Source organism: Cibotium barometz, chromosome 12, assembly GCF_041138505.1.
Source record: "Cibotium barometz isolate CiBa-2024 chromosome 12, ASM4113850v1, whole genome shotgun sequence".
NCBI lineage: Eukaryota > Viridiplantae > Streptophyta > Polypodiopsida > Cyatheales > Cibotiaceae > Cibotium > Cibotium barometz.
Genome location: NC_141057.1, coordinates 42959186 through 42981786, shown reverse-complemented (window position 1 = coordinate 42981786; position 22601 = coordinate 42959186). Strand labels below are relative to the sequence as shown.

General features: G+C 39.1%; 1 protein-coding gene and 1 long non-coding RNA gene across 2 annotated transcripts; one reads left to right on the top strand and one right to left on the bottom strand.

The window, feature by feature from the left end:
* Positions 1-1552: 1552 nt before the first annotated feature.
* LOC147633437 (uncharacterized) lies at positions 1553-3798 on the bottom strand. Its single transcript, XR_015267118.1, has 2 exons — positions 2477-3798; positions 1553-2393 (listed from the first exon to the last, which is right to left on the bottom strand). It is a non-coding gene; the product is annotated as an uncharacterized LOC147633437 (long non-coding RNA).
* LOC147633436 (putative inactive receptor kinase At2g26730) lies at positions 2387-6901 on the top strand. Its single transcript, XM_086806515.1, has 2 exons — positions 2387-3785; positions 6011-6901. The coding sequence occupies exons 1-2, from the start codon at positions 2444-2446 to the stop codon at positions 6727-6729; spliced, it is 2061 nt and encodes a 686-aa protein (XP_086662641.1). The 5' UTR covers positions 2387-2443; the 3' UTR covers positions 6730-6901.
* Positions 6902-22601: the final 15700 nt, after the last annotated feature.

Below are 22601 nucleotides of genomic sequence, written 5' to 3'. Positions count from 1 at the left end.
CTGCATCCACAGATGCCCGTGACAAAGGCAAGGGCATGGCAGATTCATCAAATCCTCGTATTCTCACACCCCCTGAAGGAAATAAAGTGGTTAGAAATCTACATATGGTGAAGAGTAGGGCAAGGTCTATAGGTTCTCACCCTAGCGTTAACAATACCACCAAATGTAAAAAAGGGCCACTCGTTAGGTTGACCAGGCTACTTGAGGTTTTTGTGACTGTAGGTGCTGGGAGTGGTGACGTAGATATTGCATTCTGGGAACCACTGAAAGACTTTTTTTTGGTCTGAGTGTATTAGTGGTTTGTTTTCTCTTTAGGAGGGTGGAACATTGAATCATATCCACTTTCAAATGGCATTAAAATAATGGCAGTTTTCTTGATCTCTGTAGGCAACCTTATCAAAAAATATCTTGCATGGGATGTATCAAAACCAGCTAGGGGCATTGTCATGTGCAAGGGTTTGAAACAAGTTCGCTTGCACACATTCGAAGGCATGTTGGGTTATTGCATGAAAGATATGTTTAAACCTCATTTTAAGTTTTTTGGTCACAATGGAATGGTGAAAGAAATTACTAGGGGGCGGGAGCAATATGCATTGTATGGGGATAGAGACTTAAAGAACAAAGTCTCTCTGTCTCGCGACAGTGACTGTATTTGACCGAGTATATGTGTACATGGCTTGGGTCAACATTGAAGTCAACACTTTTACGCATGTTGCGCATGGGAAAGTACTACCCATCTGCCCAGTGGTTGCTGATCCCTAAAACTGGAAATAGGATGTACAAAAAAAAGAGCTGTCGCGCAGCATGGAAAGTGATGAAGATACCGCATCTCACTCAACCGATTGATGTTGATCAAATTTTCTTTTTGGATTCTCCTTGTTACAGATATTATATGGATGTGGATGCTAGCAATGAAGCAAATGAAGAAGATGATGGGAAGCCCTATTTGAGAAACAACCCCATCAATCTTGAAAGTGACAAAGACGTGTTCTTTTGTGCAGAGGGTGGTTCCTTGTCTGAAGAAGGGAATCATGGATCTTTTCTAGATAGCTCCGACTATGTGTCTTTGTTCCATGCTTGCAAGACAACCAAACATGTTGTTTTTATGTGACTTTCAAGAAAGAAATTGTTTGATGTCAATATAAGTTTTCAAAGTGCAATGTAAATAGTACTTCAACCTTGTACATACACGAAGCAATAAAGGCCCCCTAAAACATATTTTTGATGAATATATACAATAACTTTCCGAAAAATGTCTATCTTTTCAAATTTTGTGCAAGAGATATTTTTTTTTGCAAAACATTGAATTTAAAATATTTATTGCAAACCAAGGTCTAAACCCATGAAAAAGAATACTAAGGTAAGAACCTTATTAAACAAAGCGAAAAAAAATTCCTAGCCCTTAATTAATGCATTTTTTTTAGTGAATAGGCATGCGAAATTTTAATGGGAAAAGGCCATTAGCATTGTCATGTCAAGGAGGGAATGGAGAATGGAGAGAGATTGAATTGACTCTTAAATCAAATAGGAGCATAGAGACGAGGATGTGTGATGAAGAACCAAGGCCGGGGTGGGTAGTATTTAATTATTGAGTAATCAAAATTAGATAGGCTCAACATATGATAAAAATCATAAAGCCATTTGGGTACAGACGTCGGAGTTGTCCGGCTAAATGTAGAGGCCGTTTGGGGAAAGGGGGAGGTTTGCCGTCCCAGCCGGGAGCAGCGCCTCTAAGTTTGGGGCCGGGCGGGGGTCCATATGAAGTGGGCTGTGGATTATTTTATTAGCAAGCCTTAATGGCACGCTTAACAATGTGAGAAAAGGACATGGTTTTGTCTTCGGGTTTATAGCCTAGAGAGAGAAGCTCTCCTGGTTAATCGATAGATTAATGTAAGATTAACAGCATGGATTAGTCTAACCAATGGTTGGTTTAGGTACTCACGTTTGCCGTCCAGCTTGTCCACTAGCTTTCAATCAAGGGGGATTCCATTGCCGGCTTCTCTTTCTCTCTCTAATTCTATTTGGCAATGATAATTACCGTCATCACCATCTTCTCAGCTTTAGTTTTCTGCTATTGAGCTGTAGCAGAAGCTCCCATGTTCTTGCATCATCTCCATAGCCATTCCTCCCCTCCCCCTCGTAATAAAGGAGCTCCACGTGCACCTTACCTTTCTCATTTTAATAACTCCAACTGCAACTTGAGCTCCCATGATCGCCATACCAGTCTCCTCTGTCGCTGAGCTTGCCTCCATCTCGTGCTCTTGAGCTTGACTTCCTCTCGTGCTCTTGAGCTTGACTTCTCCTCTTTTAAAATTACGCCCTCCTATGCAACCTTTTCTTTATTGAAGCGTGTCTCCATCTCTACAGACTCTTCTCTGCCAACTTGCCTGCACCTGCATGCCATCTCCGGCCTGAGCTCCAATAGAACACATTGTTTATGTAAATGGGTGAGGCTTGCAAGACAGGAAGCTCTTACCTACTGCTCATATTGATGCTTCATGGGCTGGTTTTGCCTGCAAGAGGTGACCTACAAGCAGATGGTGAAGCTTTGCTTGGATTTCTCCATGGTTTGACTGGCGCGCCAAGGGTCATGAATTGGAGCAACAACACTAGCCCATGCACATGGGAAGGTGTGGGATGCAACAGTCAACAAGATGGTGTGCAGACATTAAAGCTTCCTGGAATAGGGTTATATGGGAGCATTCTATCAGGCACACTTGGTTTGCTTCCCCAGCTCCAAATCCTAAGCCTAAGATTAAATCACCTCTCTGGTCCCCTCCCAGCTGATCTTACCAATTGCACCCAACTCAGAAAGATTTTCCTCCAAAATAACGTCCTCTCAGGACCCATCCCCCCTTTCAACTTCACACAAACCCCTGCTTTAAGTGTCATTGATCTCTCTTTCAATAATTTCACAGGTGATATCCCCTCTTCTATCACTACCTTGAGATTAAGGGTATTGCTGCTGCAGAACAACGCCCTATCAGGCAGCATCCCTCAAGATTTAGGCAACCTTTTGTCTCTTAACTTGACAAACAACAATCTGAGTGGGAGCATACCCCCTGGATTGAGAAATTTCACGAGCTCATCGTTTTCCGGCAATGCAGAGCTCTGCGGTCCGCCGCTGCCGATCGCCTGCAAAGCACCACCATTAATCCCACCACCACCATCATCATCTCCAAGTCCAGAGGTGGAGAAAACCCCAGAAAGAAAGTCCAAAAAGCAACTGAGCACACTTGAAATTGTGCTGATAGTGGTGGCAGATTCTGTGTTTCTTCTGTTGGTGAGTGTATGTTGTTTGCTATGCTATTTGAGGAAGCATCTGAAGGGATCGTCTTCTTCTGCTGCTGCTAGTGGTGGGTCGTCCTCTGCAGCAGAATCAGGAGAGAAGAAGAAGACAGACAGGGCGTTTGTGAAGGCGACGGATGATTCCAAGGATGAGTATAGTTCTGCACAGGAGCCAGAGCACAACAAGCTGGTGTTTTTCCAAAGGGGGCAGCTGACGTTTGATCTGGAGGATTTATTGAGGGCCTCGGCGGAGGTGCTGGGGAAGGGCAGCTTCGGGACTTCCTACAAGGCGGTGCTGGAGGATGGGCCTACCGTGGTGGTGAAGCGCCTCAAGGAGGTTTCCGTCGGCAGGAAAGAGTTCGAGCAGCAAATGGACTCCGTCGGAAGACTCCGACACCGGAACCTTGTACCTCTGCGCGCCTACTACTTCTCCAAAGAAGAGAAGCTTCTCGTCCACGAGTACCTCCCCCTTGGTAGCCTCTCTGCTGTCCTCCACGGTATGCTCGCTCCCCCGATTAATTAATCGTATTTTGACTAACTAATAGTAATTTAGAGCTAACTAAAACACAAACTAAGAGCTAACTAATAGTAATTAAGAGCTACCTAAAACAAAAATTAAGCAACTACCTCTTTTCTTTTAATGCCTTTTCCTTTATTTATGTTTTGATTAATACGCATTACTTTGATCATAATGTAGCTTCCAATTTGATAGGCTCCTTCTTTCACCCTCAAGGCAATTTTTTATTTAGTTTTCTTGGATCAATAAACTTAATTTGTATTTATATTGTGATGGATATGCCTTTGACAAATCAGCTCATAATGAAGCTCTCGCTCCTTATTTCACTCTTTTTTTCTCTCTTTGGGACCAATATATATATATTTATATGCCAAAAAGCAATTACATCTCACATCCGAACTTACCGCCTTAGTTTTCTTCGATCAATAAAAATAATTTGTACTAGGAAGTGGTGCCTCCCCAAGTAGCCTTGCAAGTCCCTCTTAGAGCCATGTCCCACTTGCAAGGGTTACGGGACCTTTTTCCCCTTAAAAAAATAGAGAGTAGTCCCTTTCTCCATAAATCTAAGAAGCCCCTACTAAAATTCAGAAATTTAGAAGTTTAGTGAGGGCTTCAAGGTTTTCGGCGTAGAATGCCAATCGTCTATTTTTATGAGGGAATTTTTTAAAAGAAAATTTCCCACCTTTTTCGTTGATACCTTGATCCTCTTGTTTTGCAAGGACTTGGTGGGACTGGCTGTTGCAATTTCCTATTTTTTCGCATGCGTCCCCCCACTAGCACTGGGTGGGACGCAATTCTTAGATGAAAATTTGCATCCTCCAGGGCGAAGGAGCCAACATTATGGCACCCTAAAAGATATACCAAAGTAGTTGAGATAAGGGGGTGATTTTTTCCCAATTTCAAATCTTATTTGATTTTTTGAATCGTGAGATGGTCAAATATAAAATCATTAACAAAAAAAGACCCTTTCATATGTGTATTCTTTAAAAGTGAAGGAACTAGTAGCATGGTCATGGTGGGGTGAGTACAAAGGCAATACCATTAAAAAGAAAAAAAGAAAAGTCAGCAACTTGCCATACTATTGGAGCCGATAACGTCTTAAAAGGGGAAAAAGTGTGTGTGGGTTCATGCATCTGCCTCTTTAATGGCCTCGCTACCTGGCATGGGAATTGCCGATCTTCATTATTCATTTAAATCACGAAAATCAAAATTTAATTCATTAGCGTAAGTAGAACCTATTTTTGTGGGATTTCATTTCGTTCACATGCCATTTTCATGAGTCATTTTGGTGGTAGTTTAGCACTAGAATGCTAGCTTTACATAAGTTTGTACATAAGAGTTTGAGAACTCTCTTTAGCTAATGAGAAGAGAAATAATATCATGTTTTCCTAAGCCTTATGGTCTCTTTTCGAGTACTCAACTAGTCCGTATGATTGTATTAGCAACCTCAACTAGTCCATATGACTATATTAGCAACCTCAAATATAAAATTGGCTCATCTCTTTTAGGTTCTACTTGATTGTGTGAGGAATGTGTTGGTATTGCTTGTATTTTTTGTATGTATGAGAGAAAATTAAAGTAATGTATGTAATTGAAGAGATAAGGTCCTTTGGTGGCATCACTAATGTAGAGATGACATTTAGCCCAACTCTGGATTGAAGACTTTTGTTGATGTCATAAATCTATTACCCAACATAAAGAATGAGGGGAGGAATGTGTTGGTATTGCTTGAGAAAGCTAAAGTAATGTATGTAATTGAAGAGATAAGGTCCTTTGGTGGAATCATGTATGCCTCACTAAACAAAGTGATGACATTTAGCTCAACTAGGGATTGAAGACTTTTGACGATCTTTAGCATTTAACTTTAAAATTAGAATGGGGTACTATTTTAATTTGCTCGTGTGATGCGTGTAGACTTTTGATGATCTTTAGCATTTAACTTTAAAATTAGAATGGGATACTATTTTAATTTGTTCGTGTGAGACATGTAGGCATAGTCTCTTTTTGACAGGTGCCTGTTTTCGAGTGTTTTTTCGTAAAATACTTACAAAATTTTGGAATGACCACCAAAAATTACACTAAGATTTTTTTAAAAAAGGTGTCTCTCAAAAATCAAGCGTGTGTAGGTACTAATTTGCTATGGGATGTGCATGTTTTTTTTTTTTTGGTGTGTGTGGGGGGGGGGGGGTGTGTGTTGTCTTGTAGGTCCAAAGAGGACAGTGTTGGATTGGGAGACGAGGCTAAAGATCGCGATGGGGTCAGCAAGGGGGGTGACACATTTACATGGGATGAGCAACAAGCTGGTGCATGGGGACATAAAGTCGTCAAATGTGCTCCTCCATGGGGACTACGATGCGTGCGTTTCAGACTACGGGCTGACGTCCCTGTTCAATTCAAACGTGGTGCTCGGCCGCATGGTCGGTTACCGGGCGCCCGAGGCGGCGGAGACCAGGAAGCTCTCGCAGAAATCCGACGTGTACAGCTTCGGGGTTGTGCTGTTGGAGATTCTCACGGGAAAGGCCCCTTCGCAAACCTCGGCAGAAGAAGGGATGGACCTGCCGCGGTGGGTCCAGTCCGTCGTGAGAGAAGAGTGGACGTCAGAGGTCTTTGATAAAGAGCTCATGCGCTATGAGAACATTGAAGAGGAGATGGTTCAGATGCTGCAGGTAGCGTTAGCGTGCGTTTCCACGTCGCCTGACCAGCGGCCCAACATGCACGAAGTGCTGAAAACTATCGAAGATGTTAGATCCTTTGAGACAGCCACAGATAATGAGGGCGGCATCAACACGCAGTCTTCCTCTGCTGATGAAAACTCTAATGAATCGGTCCCTGACACGACAGGGTCGACTTCTGCACCCCCTCCCCATCATCACCCTGCTGAGCAGAACGAGTCCTCTGCCTCCACAGAACAATCCTCTTCATAGGAAAAAAAAAAAACAGAAGCTCACACAATTACACTCTGTTGTAGAGGAATTTTTTTAACTGTTTCACCTCATAGGAAACCCCCCCAACCCCATTACTCTTCATCTATACGCCTATTTTTAACGGCCATTGTTTCCAATAAAAATAATATCCCATTATGTAATGCATGATCCTTTGTTGCCTTCTTAGCCTCCTAGTACCACTCTTTTTTTTTAAAATAAATTCGAAGACAGTGTAACGCCACGCCCCCCCCCCCAAAGCAATAATTTATGAAGCATTTTTTTAGTCCATTATAGAAAAGTGCTCTTTCTCCTATTCCCTTATGTTTTCTTTACACTTCTTATTATCTCTTGCCTTTTTTTAAATCTCTCCACACTAGGAACAAACTCAGAAATGTCCTTGTGACTATGTGATAACAACATATTTATCCTTTCCCATGGTTGAGAGTAAACTTTTCTATTTTATATTATGAGGAGGTTTTGAAACCCCACACCTTAAGATGTAGGGGTAGGGGTGGGGGGTCAAGTATTGAACCTGTGTGAACAACTAGTCCTTTGCCTCCATAGATCAATCCACTTAATGGGCATAAAAGTTCACACAATTACACTATGTTGTTTCCCTGCCATCTCCTAGGGGAATGTTTTAAACCTCTTTCACCTCATAGGAAACCCCCCCAAACAAATTGCCCATGCCCCTGGCACTCGCTCAATATTGTTCGTGTGCTTGATTTTTTCTATCAATCAAGCAAACACTTATTTTTAATGGCCATTGTTTTCGATAAAACTATTCCATTATGTAATGCATGATCCTTCAAAGCTCACTTTTTAAAAAAAAATGATTTATGAAGCATTCAGAAAAGTGCTCTTTCTTTTAATGTTCTCCTATTCCCTTTTGTTTTCTTTATACTTCTTATTCTTGCATTTTTTAATCACTTCGCACTAGGAACAACGTCAAAAATGTCCTTGTTCTCATCAACAACTATGTGGTAACAACATTTTTATCCTTTCCCATGGTTGAGAGTAAACTTTTTTGTTTTGTATTGTGAGGAGGTAACCCACACCTTATGGTGTAGGGGTAGGGGTGGGGGTCAAGTATTGAACCAATGTGCACAACTTCTAAAGACGAAGCTTTACTGTTTGGCTACTCTTGGTTGAGAGTAAACTTAGGTGTGTTTTTAAATGTATATTTGCAAAGTCCATTAATGAGAATTAACATAGCCCTAAGTTGAATTTTTTTAACCACTAATGCCATGGCCTTCTTTCTTCTCAAGGAGGTTTTTAAGTTACGATTCATCTCCAATTTGTTCTTTTGCAGTACTTGTAATTTTAATAAGTCTAGTTAAGAAGTAAAATGACCAAGCATTCATGAAACGAAGCATTTTTTGAATGAAATTGACTTCCAACATGGAGCTAAAATAAGCATTTCCCTTATATTTTACTTAACGTTAAAGTTTACAGCATAAGGTCAATGAGCATTCATGTAGTTGAGAGCTAAAATAAGCATTTCCCTTATATTTTACTTAACGTTAGAGTTTACAGCATAAGGTAAATGAGCATTCATTTTATAAACTATTTGTAATTAGATTTACATCATAAGTTCAATGAGTATGGAACGAATCATTTTTTGAATGACCTTTGGAGGTAAAATGAGCATTTCCCTTGTAGATTTATAAACTATTTGTAATTAGATTTACATCATAAGTTCAATGAGTATGGAACGAATCATTTTTTGAATGACCTTTGGAGGTAAAATGAGCATTTCCCTTGTAGATTGTTTGTAACACTAGAGTTCATAGCATAAGGTAAATGAGTATTCATGTAGTTGAGAGCTAAAATAAGCATTCCCTTATAAAGTGTTTGTAATTAGATTTACATCATAAGTTCAATGACAAATCATTTTTTGAATGACCTTTGACTTCCAACATGGAGGTAAAATAAGCATTTCCCTTGTAGATTGTTTGTAATTTACTCAACACTAGAGTTCATAGCATAAGGTAAATGAATATTCATGTAGCTTAGAAGCTTATTTACAACTTAATAAAGTTGTAGGAAGTTGTAGTAAGTCCGAGAGCATGGAGTGAGCCATGAGAAGTGGGTTAGGATCGAGGTTGGAATTTATTCAAATTCTTAGGTATGTAGTGAACATCTTATAGGTCTATTGTGTTCAATGTGTATTCCACGGTAAAAAAAGTATAATGTGTTCAATGTGTATTCCATGGTTAAAAAGTTAGTAGCAAAAAAATAAGTTTTGCAAGAAGGTATCCAATCAAGGAAAATTCAAATTAAATTCAAGCGTTGCTTTATGCATACATTGGTCCTAATGCTTCCTTGGGTGATGCTCCATGATACATTGCTTGATTATGTCATGTTGGTTGATAATTTTGTAACATTAGACTGTATTTCCTATATGAGTGCATATTTACTAGTTGGTCCACACACGACCTAAAATTCATGTGCACTTTTTGGACTTATAAATTATTGTAAAAAGTTAATGCATGTAAATATGTATAGTATCATGTGATTGTTGAGGTTTTTCAATAGAAAGGCGCTCCTTGACACATTTTCTACCTTGTTATGTTCCTTGAGGAGAGGAGAAGGGAAGTACGTTGGTTTCCTATAGTCTCTTTTGTTAATGGCCTTCGAGCTCACATATTAAATGCTCTTATGATGGATTAACCCATGTCTGTGAAACAAATCACATGGATAGAGTTTTTATACCATCTTATGAGCATTTTTTTAATGTTATCCTATAAATATGTTTTTGAGCCTTGAAGGTGTAAACCTAATATCCTTGTGGTATAGTAAATGGGTTGAGGTCTCTAAAGAGCTCTCAATGCACACATCTTTGATATGCTAATCGTGTATGCTAGATAGTTCGAATAATTAAAATTAATAAAGAAGTATCGTATGTGTCACAATGTCGAAGTAGAGTGTTGCACTCCTCAAAGGTGATAGGAATTAGCATGACATTGATGTTTAAGATGTGAGCAATCTATCTTGTTTGATAGGAATTGGCAAGACATTGATGTTTAAGATGTGAGCAATCTATCTTATTTAAGATGGCATGGATAAGATATGATCAATCTATCTTGTTTGATTGCTACGTGTTTGACTGGAATTGGCATGACATTGATGTTTAAGATGTGAGCAATCTATCTTGTTTGACAAGAATTCGGATGACATTGATGTTTAAGATGTGAACAATCTATCTTGTTTGATTAGAAATCTAGTAAGATAACAACTATGCTCATGTTAACTATGACCATTTGGTTGCATAGATCTTTAATTCTAATGAGGAATTCCTCCACCTCTTTTCTTTCTTTCATCTTCTCAAATTGAAGATCAATCTCAAAGTGTTAGAAGGATGGTTCTTAAAAGATTTCAACCCACATGTTTTTGGGATAAGCCCATCTTGCAACTTAAGGATATTAAGCAAAGAAAAACAGAGAGTATATTAGATTACATTGGTCAAATAAGAAGAATAGTAAATAAAAGCATGCCAGGAGCGCTGGAAACACAAAACCTTAAATTGGTACTCCATAAACGCAATGATAAGAGGCTATGTAGTGCCATAAAGAAATCAATATTGTATAAGATTGAAATGAGTCCTTTAAGTGGGTCATATGCATTAAAGGCAAGATTGCTAACTAGCCCACTAGTGCTAAAAATGTAAATTGGAGTAGAGAAAAAGCACAAAAGCCCAAAGCTAAAACCATATTTGCTTCAAAAGTTTGACATATCAAGTTGATCTAACATAGGTGATTAGGAACTCTTCACAATTGATAGAAGATGGTGGCTACTATTAGGGGGAATTTGGACTAAAAAAGGACCCTTTTGATAAGTTTTTAGTCAATCTTAAAATGGTACTTCATAGTAGAAATGAAAGGATAAGAGGCTATGTAATGCCATAGAGAAACCAATACTAGACAAGATTGAAATTTGTTCTTTAAATGGGACTGTTATATAATCTCCACCCTTTGGCTAAACGGGGACGCCCGTGATGCTAGTGTGCCATGCTAGTAAATTGGTATCGTGGATGACACGCATTAAATACTAGTTACCTAGTGTTATTGGTATAGCTTGAGACCATGCTTGACAGGTGTATGTTGTTAAAGTGTAGCAAGTAGTGCTATGCTTTGATGACTGTGTGTTGTCGAAATGAAATAAGTGGTTTATGCTAGACAACTTCACGGGCCAAAGTGTAGTAAGTGGTGAGACACACCATGCTAGATGATATGTATAGTGATATGCTCGTCGAAGTGTAACAAGTGGTAATTGTGTTGTGTTTATTCCTATCAACATTTCATATTAGGATTAATTGTTGTGATAGCAATTAATTGGAACAACTAATGTGTTTATGTTAGTGAGATAGGTGCTGAGAAGTGCATGTCGTACATGGAGGATCTAGTCTATATCATCTTAGATTATTATTTATCTGAGTTAATTTTTTAGCCATGTGTCAAATGATTGTACATATTATTTATGCAAGCTTTAGTGCTTAAGTTATTTTTGTAAAAGTGAAAAAGAAAAGCCCTATTTTGTATGCACAACTATTATTAGCTCCTGGGCTATATTTTGAATATAATTCTTAAAATACTCATGTCGTGAAAGTGGAGGTGCACGCATGAGGGGGGAGATTGCACCCAATAGTGTGTTGATGTGAGGATGTTTAATCTATTTCATGTTTTATGCTATGCTTTGATCTTATCAATTTGATTCAAGTCTATGCTAACTCCTTTTCCATTATTTCTCTCAGTACTAGTGATGTGCACCGCTACATGCAATTGCTACATCTATTATGTGATGCCCTCTAACAAGATGATGAGTCGATTAATAATACACATCGGTTTCCACCATCAACATAATGTACGGGAAGGCACATCAAAGGCACTAACTGATAGGACAAAGAAAATGGTGTCCACGGTGTTAAGAGTAAATTGCAATGCCTCTATAAGAAAGGTACAAATGTGTGTGGTAAAAGAAATTGTGATGGCAGTGCTAGTGCAAGAAGGTGGTTCCTCACATTTCATTTGGGAACAAGAGTTCATCGTTATGTTTTTTTAAATGAGTTATTAAAATCTAGATAAGTGAAGTGTGAAATCTAAACAATTTGATTTTTAGGTTTCAGAGGTCAGTAAAACTGCAGCCCCCGACATGGGAGGCGAGCTTTGGCTTGGATGCACTTCTAAAGCTGAAACGAGAGTGCACTTATAACTTTTTTCATGGAAGTAGGTTCCCGGGACAAGGGTCGTCACACGTGAGAAGTTCTTTGTTTTCAAGATGTCCACCCCATTAGAGACTTTAGAGTTGGATTTGGTGAATCAAATGCGATGGACCGGCTCTGGGGACCTACGACATGCATGGATACAGTTAGACCACACCTGACGAACATCATATTCGGTGACCATGGCTTATCATGTGTATAATCCAAGGTGGCATATTACGAATTTCAATATAAAAGGAGTCACAGGTGGTCAAGTGTGTCTCATCGTAAATGACTAGAGTTTTCACGCAGCATGCATGATCTTCTAACAATTTCGACATGTGAAATGAAAGAGGAGGATATGGAGATCCAATGTGCTGTTTTGGGAATGTGTTAATGAGGTGATGGCAAACCATGGTTGTGAAAGGACATATTTCTTTGGTTTCATGGTAGATGAGGCCCAAGCTAATTGGAATACAGTTTGACATGTGTTCAATGGTGGGAAAAATAACGCCTTGGCAGATAGGGAGAGGTCTTGCCAATTTCATTGGGAGCAGAGTATGGTTGCTCACACAACAAAGTATGTGTGTGCCACATCTCAAGGAGAGCACAAAGCAATGTGTGAGAAGTGGCGCATGGCTCCTACCAGTGAAGCTGCATCAATAGAGACTTGATTGATATGTCAATAGTGACACAATGGTCATGTGATGGATATGAATATTTTAGCAATGGACTCTTGTTTGAGCTGGTGGGAGGTGCACATTGCACATTGGGGTTTAGTCATGACAACAATAGAGAGAAGTAATGATGGTCCAAATACCCCAAGAACAAGCCTAGCAAAAAGTAAGCATGGTAGTTGGTTTCTAGGGGAAGGATATAGACGCAAGATTTTTCTTTATGATGCATGTACTACCGATATGGCAAATGCAATTTTGCAAAGCACGTAGTCTCTTACTCTCAACGCAAGCAAATAGGGAGAGGACCAAGCTTAGAGAAACTAAAAGAATGGTTGTGTACAAGCCTAGCTCAAGTGGTTCGAATAGTTAATTAAGAAACTGAAGGAACACCCATGTATAAGGTGCCTACTCCCCTCACTGGTGACAAAGAAAGTTCACGTCATAAGAGACTAGCCGTTGTGGTCATTGATATTAATGATGAGGCCACGCATCAACTAGAGTATAACATGCATGTACGTATGACCATAAGTATGCGGGGAGGCCACAAAAGATCATTTTTAAGGAGCATGATACAACCAATACTCCAAAAAGAACAACAGAAGTCACAGAGTTCAGTGTGATTGAGCATAAGGTGCATGAAGCAATGTGGGCAATCCCAAGGACATGCATTGGCAGCAAGGTCACGTGTAGGAGAACGCCTTGTGGGGATAAGAGGTGTGGCAACACATAGCCGGATCTGCGAAGGGTGTGCCTGCACCATATTTTGAAGGCTATCGCAAGCACCCTAATGGTCTCATTAGACAATAGATGCGATTTTGCCCTTATCACATGCTTCATTGCTATATTGTGGACACCAACATAGACCCAAAGCCCAATCCACCACCCAAGATATGGCCAGCTACTATGGGAACTAACCTTATAGTAGGCAAGGAGGTATATTCATTATGGAAAGGTGGATACCAAGTGGAGAGCAAGATTATACCCACCCCACCTACTAGTAGCATTGGGTCTACAAGGTTCTTTAGAATAGCAAGTTCCAAAGAACCACCATATGGGTCCACTACTAACACAGAGGCAAGTGGCTTAGGCATGCGAAATTACATAAGAGTCAAGTACCACATGTCGATATCAGAGCAAGCAGAAAAAGAAATAAAGGCTTCTTTGAAAATTAAAGATACGGTGGTAGAAGAAGTGCAAAGACTGGAGCATAAGCGTAAAGTTTTTAAGATCTAATCATACGGGGATGATACACACGTTGGAAAATATGATGTGCATGTGAAAGACGAACCATGTTGTATGTGTCCAAATTTTGTAGATAGAGAATCCAAGAAGAAGCTGTATCTTGCATGCAAGCACATGTAGCCAGAACGAGAATATGTTCATCCACCAACCTATCCTATCAGACTTGGAGCTCTATAATGCCTTGTCTTGTAGGAGAACCTACCCTAATGTAAACCATTAAATGCATGAAATTTCACTTTCTGTAGTATTTTGTGACTTTTGTAACCTCAGTGGAAGTAACCTCATGGTAGAGGGTTCAATTGTGCAATATCTTTCTCTCCCCCCTTCCTCCCTCTCCCCCCTCTTGCTATGGGTTGTGCATTTTCAAGAAGTTTTGGTATTGTAGAACATGATCATCTATTGATGAATTACAAGCATTAAACGGTTAGAAGGTATCTTCATATTGTTTGTGATGGCCTCATCAAATATTAGCAATGAAGTCATTGATACACATATCACGAGGGAGGCCACCAATGTGGAGATCAAGCAAAAGACCGTAGATGGTACACAAGCATGGAAAGGTCTCACATCCTTTCCACTTCCTGCTAATACGATGATATTTTTCTAGTGAAGATCAAAGTGGTGGACTCAATTGAGATATGGTGAGCCCAGCCCATGGTTTTATTGATGAAGCATATGAGTGTGTCTTGCTAGAGGAAGTGCGAAAGGGTATGAACGCCATTCACTTACTTTGTGCCCTCACCACGGACTCACTCTCTCTCTCTCTCTCACTCACACACACACACACACGCACAAAAGAGCAAGCGTAATGAGATAGCAAGAACTCATTTAGTACAAAACGGGATTGTGTCTTTGCATTTTAAGAAAGTGCCTTTTATACATCTGGCCCATTTTGGACACCCAAAACTTAAAATCTAACTAAGAATCTTGGTCATTGGCTAACTTTTCTCATAATATTTACAACTTTTATAGTGCCTTTTTATGACACTTATTACTAATCTCGTATGTCATAGAGAGTGCCTTTTTATGACACTTATTACTACGCCTATATGTAGCATTAGAGAGTGCTTTTGTTAACCCCAAGATGGATGAACATTCCCCCTACCTAATGTAAGTTCCATCCTTAAAACTTTGTTGAGACCTAAAGTCTATGTTGCCAAGCTTAAATCTATAATGATTCCTTCTAGATTACAGCTTATGGAATGTTATAAGAAGAAGAAGGGCTAAGAAAGGGATGAGGAGACTCTATAGTGGTGGTGATACATGATGGTTCTGATGAGAGAACAATTGATATTACATCCACCGACGCAATTCAATAGAATGTATTACCAAAATGAAAGGAAGTGCTGATGCAAGAAAAGGCTAAACTAACCATTGAACCCGAAACACCGAGAGGGGTGGGTGAGTACCCAAATGCTCAAAAGGAGATAGAGAAACTAGAGGCCACACGAACCCTAGTTCAAGGAAACAAAAATAAGTTTAAGGAGAATGGTTACAATCTAGTTGGGCCAATAAAATGGTCTATCCCTGGATAAAACACTACATGGGAATAAAAACAGTTAAATGTATCAGAGTCTGTGCAAGAACACACTTGGCACATGGGGGATTCACTCTTAGAGAACTTATGATATCACATGAGTGTACAAGAGGGTACAAGAGGGGGGTTTTTTAAAATGGGGCATAAGCTTATAAAGTAGGGTTAAGGCCATGTATTTAGGTGAATACTAAATCTTAAATTTAAGTTAGGGAGATGGGGTCTAAGGGGGGATGGAGAGGGATATAGCAACATCAAGGATATGTTATAAGTACTTTTGATGAACATAGATGTATAAAATTCTTACAATGTTTTGGTAGCATTCCAGCAATACTTTTAGCAATGAAATTCTTTGAGAACATAAGCATTCCAAAAACTATTCACTTGCACTACATTGGGGATACCAAGTAGTTTAATTAATTATGTTAGCTTGTTATCACTTAGAAGTTGAGAAAACTTTGTGTTAAAATGAACATCATCATATGGAATGTTTTTGACAAAATCCATGCTTTCAAGGTAATTACATTTTTGCATCAATCCTATCTTGCAAAAAATCCATTTGTCCTTTTTGATCGAGGTGTATATACATAAAGTTAGAGGTATTAGGTCAATTGAGGGATCAAATATACTATCAATATCAATATTTATACGATTCCTAGAACCACAATCCATCATGTTGCAAGATTTTCCAACAGATGTATGGTATGGAAGCACTAAGATATCTTTAAAAAATGCAACGTGAGGTAATTTCTCAAGATTTAGTCATCTTTACTTGAATCTTGAAAGTATGTGGTAGCATAGGAGAAATTGACCAAGGGAAAATATATGTGTTGAAGTTTTCAATAATTGATGGGAAAAGCTATCATGCTTGTTGTAACTGATTCAGTGGATACATATGCCAAATGTGGTACACTCGTAAAAGCACAATAGCATTGGAGGAGCTTTCTATTTAGGATGTATTCATCTAGTCTACACTAATAGTAGGGCGGCATGCCCAACATGGGCATGGTGAGAAAGCACTAAATTGTCTCTAAATAGACATCTATCCAAACACAATCATACATATTTATGAGTGCCCCCCCCCCCCCCCCCCAGAGATGAAACGTTTGCTGCATAGGCAGCTGTATGTGAGGCAACGAGTGAGCCTTACCAACGCCAAGCCCCCTTTGTTAGCATGCTAAAATTCAATGATAACATTAGTGTTGGAAGTCCTCATTTGTAGTAGTTAGAAGTTAATGCTACATCATTAGTTTCTATATAGTTTGGAAATTTATTGGGAAGATGTTTTGCACACCATGTGTATGCTATGTCATGGTTTCACATCACTTTCACGGTGCATGTATGGTAATGATCTAATGATATCAATAAATGATCACAACATGGTTCAATAATGATTCAAGTAGGTTGTGGTGATTTACAATGATGATTTCCTAGTACTTAACATCTATTTCTTGGTATCATACATGGAGTACATATATTCGCTCAATAAGGTTCAAAGTAACATACTTTAATCTAAGGAGAGGGGGTGTAAATGCTAGAGAAAAAACATAGATATAAGGAAGGGGGGTGACAGTCATTTTTAAAGGTATCCTTATAAGCTTAAATAGGGGGGTGTTATCATCTTATGAGCATCATATATAGGGGGTTTTATTGAGGTTCATGCACATAGGTGACGTCCCCATTTATTGTGAGTGAATCCCTTGGGAGTCGGCGAGATCGACTCTGAGGAAGGGGGGAAGAATGATTTGTTCTCACGGATATTTGAGGAAGGGAGAGAATATCCTCTATGCGACTTTATAAATCCTAACCTATAATCATACAATAATGACGTGGTTAGATTTCAAATGCCTAGAGATGTGATAAGGCTCATATCGTTTCTCTCTATAGAGATGATAAAAAAAAAATACCAATTGGAACCCAGCGAGATGAAACCTGGACTAATTTAAAAGACTGGGTAAAAGGGACAATGCAAGCCAATCTACAAACCAAGGAAGAATTAACCTTGCCAGTCAAGGAAGATTTGGAATTGGTTGAAGGAAGGGATGATCTGCTAGAACTAGATCAAATTTTGGTTAGCCAAACGGGAAAGGATTCTGACGGGTATAGATAATAGCATGTTGATCACAATTGGTAGGACATCATAGTAGCACCACTGATGGTGGCATTAAGTGGTGGTAGTTGGCAGCAGGTATGGGCAGAAGCCACGACTACATGTAGGTAAAGTTGGTGTAAATAGGCGGGTACAACAAGAAACCCTAATCAAGCCCTAGCCTAAGCTATGACACCATTTGTAAGAAATGGTGAGGTCCTAGAGTTAGGGTTTTCTTTTTTTGGGGATCTTTTGTGCTCGTGTGCATGTGTGCTTATGTGCTGTTGCCGTCAACAGCTAGCACGTTTTGAACCCAGCACCTTTGGCATACGGGACTTCAACACCTTACCACCACTAGGTTGTATCTTCATTGGCTAGAGTTAGGGTTTCCTACTAGCTATGGAGGGTGAAAGATATCCATGGTTGTTGTGTGTAGAGAGAGTATGTGTGTAGAGAGAGTATGTGTGATCAAGAGAGGTGCTCAAGAGAGAGACAATGATAGCATGACTCAATAAGTCTTGATTAGATATTATAAAGCTTACACCAAGTACATGCCTTTTATAGGTTTATAACATTATCTTTTTACTAAGTCACACACACTAAAACAATGACACATGGCATTCTCCATGACATCACTACTTACTACATACACACATAATATCTAACCTTAATAGGCTAATCACACACACATATACAATCACACTCATAAGAGAGTGTTCACATGCATATATACATGGATACACAAACTAGGGTTTACACACAAGGCAAACATGCACACCTAAAGGTCTGAACGCCCAACAAGATGTTCCTATATGTAAACTACCTCTTCACAATTATACCATGTTGTACCATGTGCTACTAAGTGCAAACATTGTAGTCTTCACTTCGAGCATGTTTACATCTAATGTAAACATTTTTCCAATATTGTTCCCCTTTATAACCACATGGCACTAGTTATTGAAATATTCTACATAACATCCATGAGGGTGAAATCTCACTTGTAGACTCTGCTCAACCATTTGTCTGTAATGTTTAGAACATGAAGTACATCATCAACATAATTTATTACAAACAAACCAATTTCTTTGTAATGTTTGAAACATGTACATTAGCCGGGTACTTCATTTTGTCATCTTGCATAGAGAATGTAACCTTACCACCAACATGTGTAATTGAATGCATAGTATCATCACTTGTTTCCACATACCCTGGTTTTTTCATTTTTTGTATATCTCTAAACCAGCCTCCATATATGACTAGTCATATAGTTAGAAGCACTTGAATTAATATACCATACATCTCCAAGATTTTGTGTATCTGTTGTGCAGTCATGAAACTACACATATGTTGCATCACAAAAAGCTGCTCATGTCTATATTCAACTTACTTGCTTGAAGATGCATATTTCCCTTTTGTTGTTGTAACTTTCCACTTTTCATGTCATTTTGTTTTATATAATAGTCCTTGTCTATATACCTTATTTTTCCACAATAATAGCATTTCATGATATTTTCACTCTAATTTCTTTCCTATTTACCTGGGCCTCTTTGGCTCTCCTTGCCTCTAGAGTGGCCTCTTCTACTTTTTTATGTATTACATTCATGTTGTTTTGCTAACCATATGATTTTTGTTTCCAAAATGACTTGCGCCTCGACTTCTAGATGATGATTTGCCTCTACCTTTATGTGTGTCCATGTAGAAGGCACTCCTAAACATTTCTTAAAGATGATTTACTTATAACATTCATCTCCTCAATCATAAGAAGGGCTATAAGGTCCTCAAAGTTTGAGAAGTTTTCTCAAGTTTAGATAGATGTCTAAAACTGATCATATTCTTTGCCAAGCCCATTCAATGGGGTTGACACCAAGTCGTCCAAGAGTATCTATAAGCCCTATAACTTTCAAAAGAGTATTCACTTAATATTCATCTTATTCCTTTGCATATTTTTTAGCTCTTGCTTTAACTGCATCTTTCTTACCTTGTTGCTTATGCTATATAGCTTAATCAAGGTATCTCATTCATCCTTAGGTGTCATCGCATCCTATATATGACCAATTATAGCATCGAATGTGCTAGTTTAGATAGCTAACACATCACTTTATTGGCTCTCTCATGCCATGACTTCAATGCATGTGCCTATGAGCAGTGATAGACTCTTTTGGAAGTTTTGGCTCCTTCTTATCGCCTAAAATATAATCCTAGCATCCGTTTCCCATGAGAAAGTTTCTCATCTTAAATTTTCATGCTTAGAAGTTATTCTTGTCTAGCTTTTAGGTTACAATATGGGATAGATTGTCAAGCATGATTACTTATAGCAACTTACCAAAAAAAATACATATATAAACTTTTGCACTTATAGTAGCAGACCTGTAATCTCCAACACAGTCACCTCTTGCACGTTATATTATAATTATATATGGATGTCACATAAACATACATACACCCAAAAACCTGTAAATCTTAGATTATTTGCATAAACTATGCTATAACCAAAATTTCTATTGTAACTTTACACAAGCCATAAATTGGATATACATTGTTAAATTGGACTTTACACGAACCATAAATTGGACATACATTATAAATCTTAGATTTTGTGCACAAGCTATGCTACAACCAAATTTCTATTACAACTTTACACAAACCATAAATGGGACGACATACACTATCAAATTCGACACTTTCACATAAATGGGCACTTAACCTTTGTAAGAGTCGTACATAGTTTCTTAACAGAGGCTGGATGTTAATCTCATTTTAGATTAACAAACATGATTCTCCAATTGAGGACATTAATAAGTGTCATGAAACGGCACTATAAAAGTTGTACATTATGAGATATTGGCCACCCAAGGCCTAGTAAGTAAATTTTGAGCGCCCAAGTGTGAATAAGGGCCAAATTATATAAGACATTTTTTCATAATGAAAAGACACAATCCCCTTTGTGCTATATAGAGAGCTCTCCCTTGTGTCTTAAGAGAGATTGAGGGAGAAAGAGAGCATTCTAGCATTGTTCCTCTTTTATGCTTGTGTGATTCATGCTTGTGTGAGAGAGTGAGAGAGAGAGCGATTGCCTTATGTGACGATGCAAGTGTTGCCATATATATAGGCAGTGATGTGTGTGAACACACTTAGGACCGCCGGGGCACTTTTTCCCTCTTTAGGAGTTTTTTTCCCCGGCTTGTATATACGCCCATTATTCTAGGGCTAACTTATCTTTTGTACATTGACACAATCTAATACACTTTGTGTTGTGTGCATTCTTGCTTCTTCTTCTCCAAACTTTGTGTGCTTTCCTGCAACCCTAATTCCAACAATTGGTATCAGAGCAAGCATCGGCTCCCAGGGCTACGCCGCCGGCACCCTCCGACTCACGTTCTCCGATTGAGGTGAGCTTTCACGAGCGCTTGCAGGTCCCTATACTCTGCAAATAAGCTAGTAGGGCTTTGCGTTCTCAGAAATTGCATCTGAGGTCGTTTCGGGCTTCGTTTTTGCATTTCAAGTTCTGCACAGGTGTTTTCGTCATTTTGTGCAGAAATTTTGACAGTGCAGTTTTCTGCAAAACAGGCATACGTATTCTATTGTGGACCGTGCTACATAGCACGAGTTGTTTTCTGTTCAGTCTTTGCTTCATTCCAGGTAGCTTTTGCATCAGTTTCAGTCAGTGGCTACCATGGCTGATAACAGCAATGATGTATTTCGCATGTTGTCTGCTGATGACAAACTGGATGGAGACAGCAACTACCCACTTTGGGCATACATGATGCAGCATGTTTTGGTTGCAAAAGGAGTGTGGAACATTATGCAGGGTATGGATGTACGTCCAGGTTCTGTGGATGTAGGATCTGTTGAGGATATTGCAGGTTCTAGCAGCTCTACTGTTGCTGCTGTTTTACCCACTACTGAACAAGCTCATTGGGATGGTAAAGATGCGCAGGCTCATGCCTTGATTACACTTTCTGTCAAACGTAACATCACCCCACATATTCGTTCAGCTAAAACAGTAAAACAGGCTTGGAATATTCTAGCTGGTTTGTATGCAGGTCGTTAACGAGGCAAAAATCTCTTACCTGCGTAAAGAGCTAGAATCGAAGATTATGCAGGAAGATGATGACATGAATGTTTTTCTTGCTGAGATTAAAGATCTCAAGGAACAGTTGATTTCTGCAGGTGAGATTATTCCTAATCATTCTCTTGTGCAGACTGTTCTTGATGCTTTACCTGAGTCATATCAGACTTTTGCTTCCACGTGGAGACTTGTTACTGAGGACAGACCTGATGTTGTCAAGTATGATAATTTAGTCAACAAGCTCTTGCAAGAAGCGCAGTCCAGACAAAACAGGGCTAGGCAGCGTGCAGTTGATCAGGCATTTATTTTGCTGCCCAGCAGAGAAGAAGTGGTAAGGCAGTCCCTTCCACTGTTTCTTCTCCTATTAATAGGTCTACAACTTCTTCTCCTTCTACAGGTAGCAACAATAAGTCTAAGAAGGCTCTTGATAAAGGCAAAAAAAAGATCAAGTGCAACTATTGTAAGGCAAATGATCATGTCATTAAGAATTGCCCTAAGCTAAAGGTTAAAGAGGCAAAGAAGAAAGGGTCAAATGCAGCCACAATAGCGGATGCTTCTACAAATGCAGATTTTGCAAATGTTGTGCAGGATACAGAATGGGCGTTTAGCGTGTATTGCCAGTATGACCCATCTGTACATGATGCATGTTTGGCAGTTTCTATTGACTCTCATATATGGTATTTTGACAGTGGTGCTACAAAGCACATTACCTCGCATCGTGATATGTTCACTTCTTGAGGCTGTCCCTAATGGGAATAGTGTCACACGTGCCAATAATGCTTCTTACCCAGTGAAGGGCATTGGTAAAATTATGCTTACTGCTGCAAATGGCAGCGCTTTCACACTTTCAGATGCTTTGTATGTGCCAGGGATAAAGAAGAATCTATTGTCTGTCTCTGCTCTTGCTAGACTTGGACTTGTAGTCAAATTTGTGGATGACAGATGTACTGTTCATGATTTGACTTCTGGTGATACGATTATTGTATCTGGCACCTTGTTTCGTGGGCTATATAAGCTCAATTCTTATGACAAGTGTGTGGAAGATTCAACAAATGCAGTTT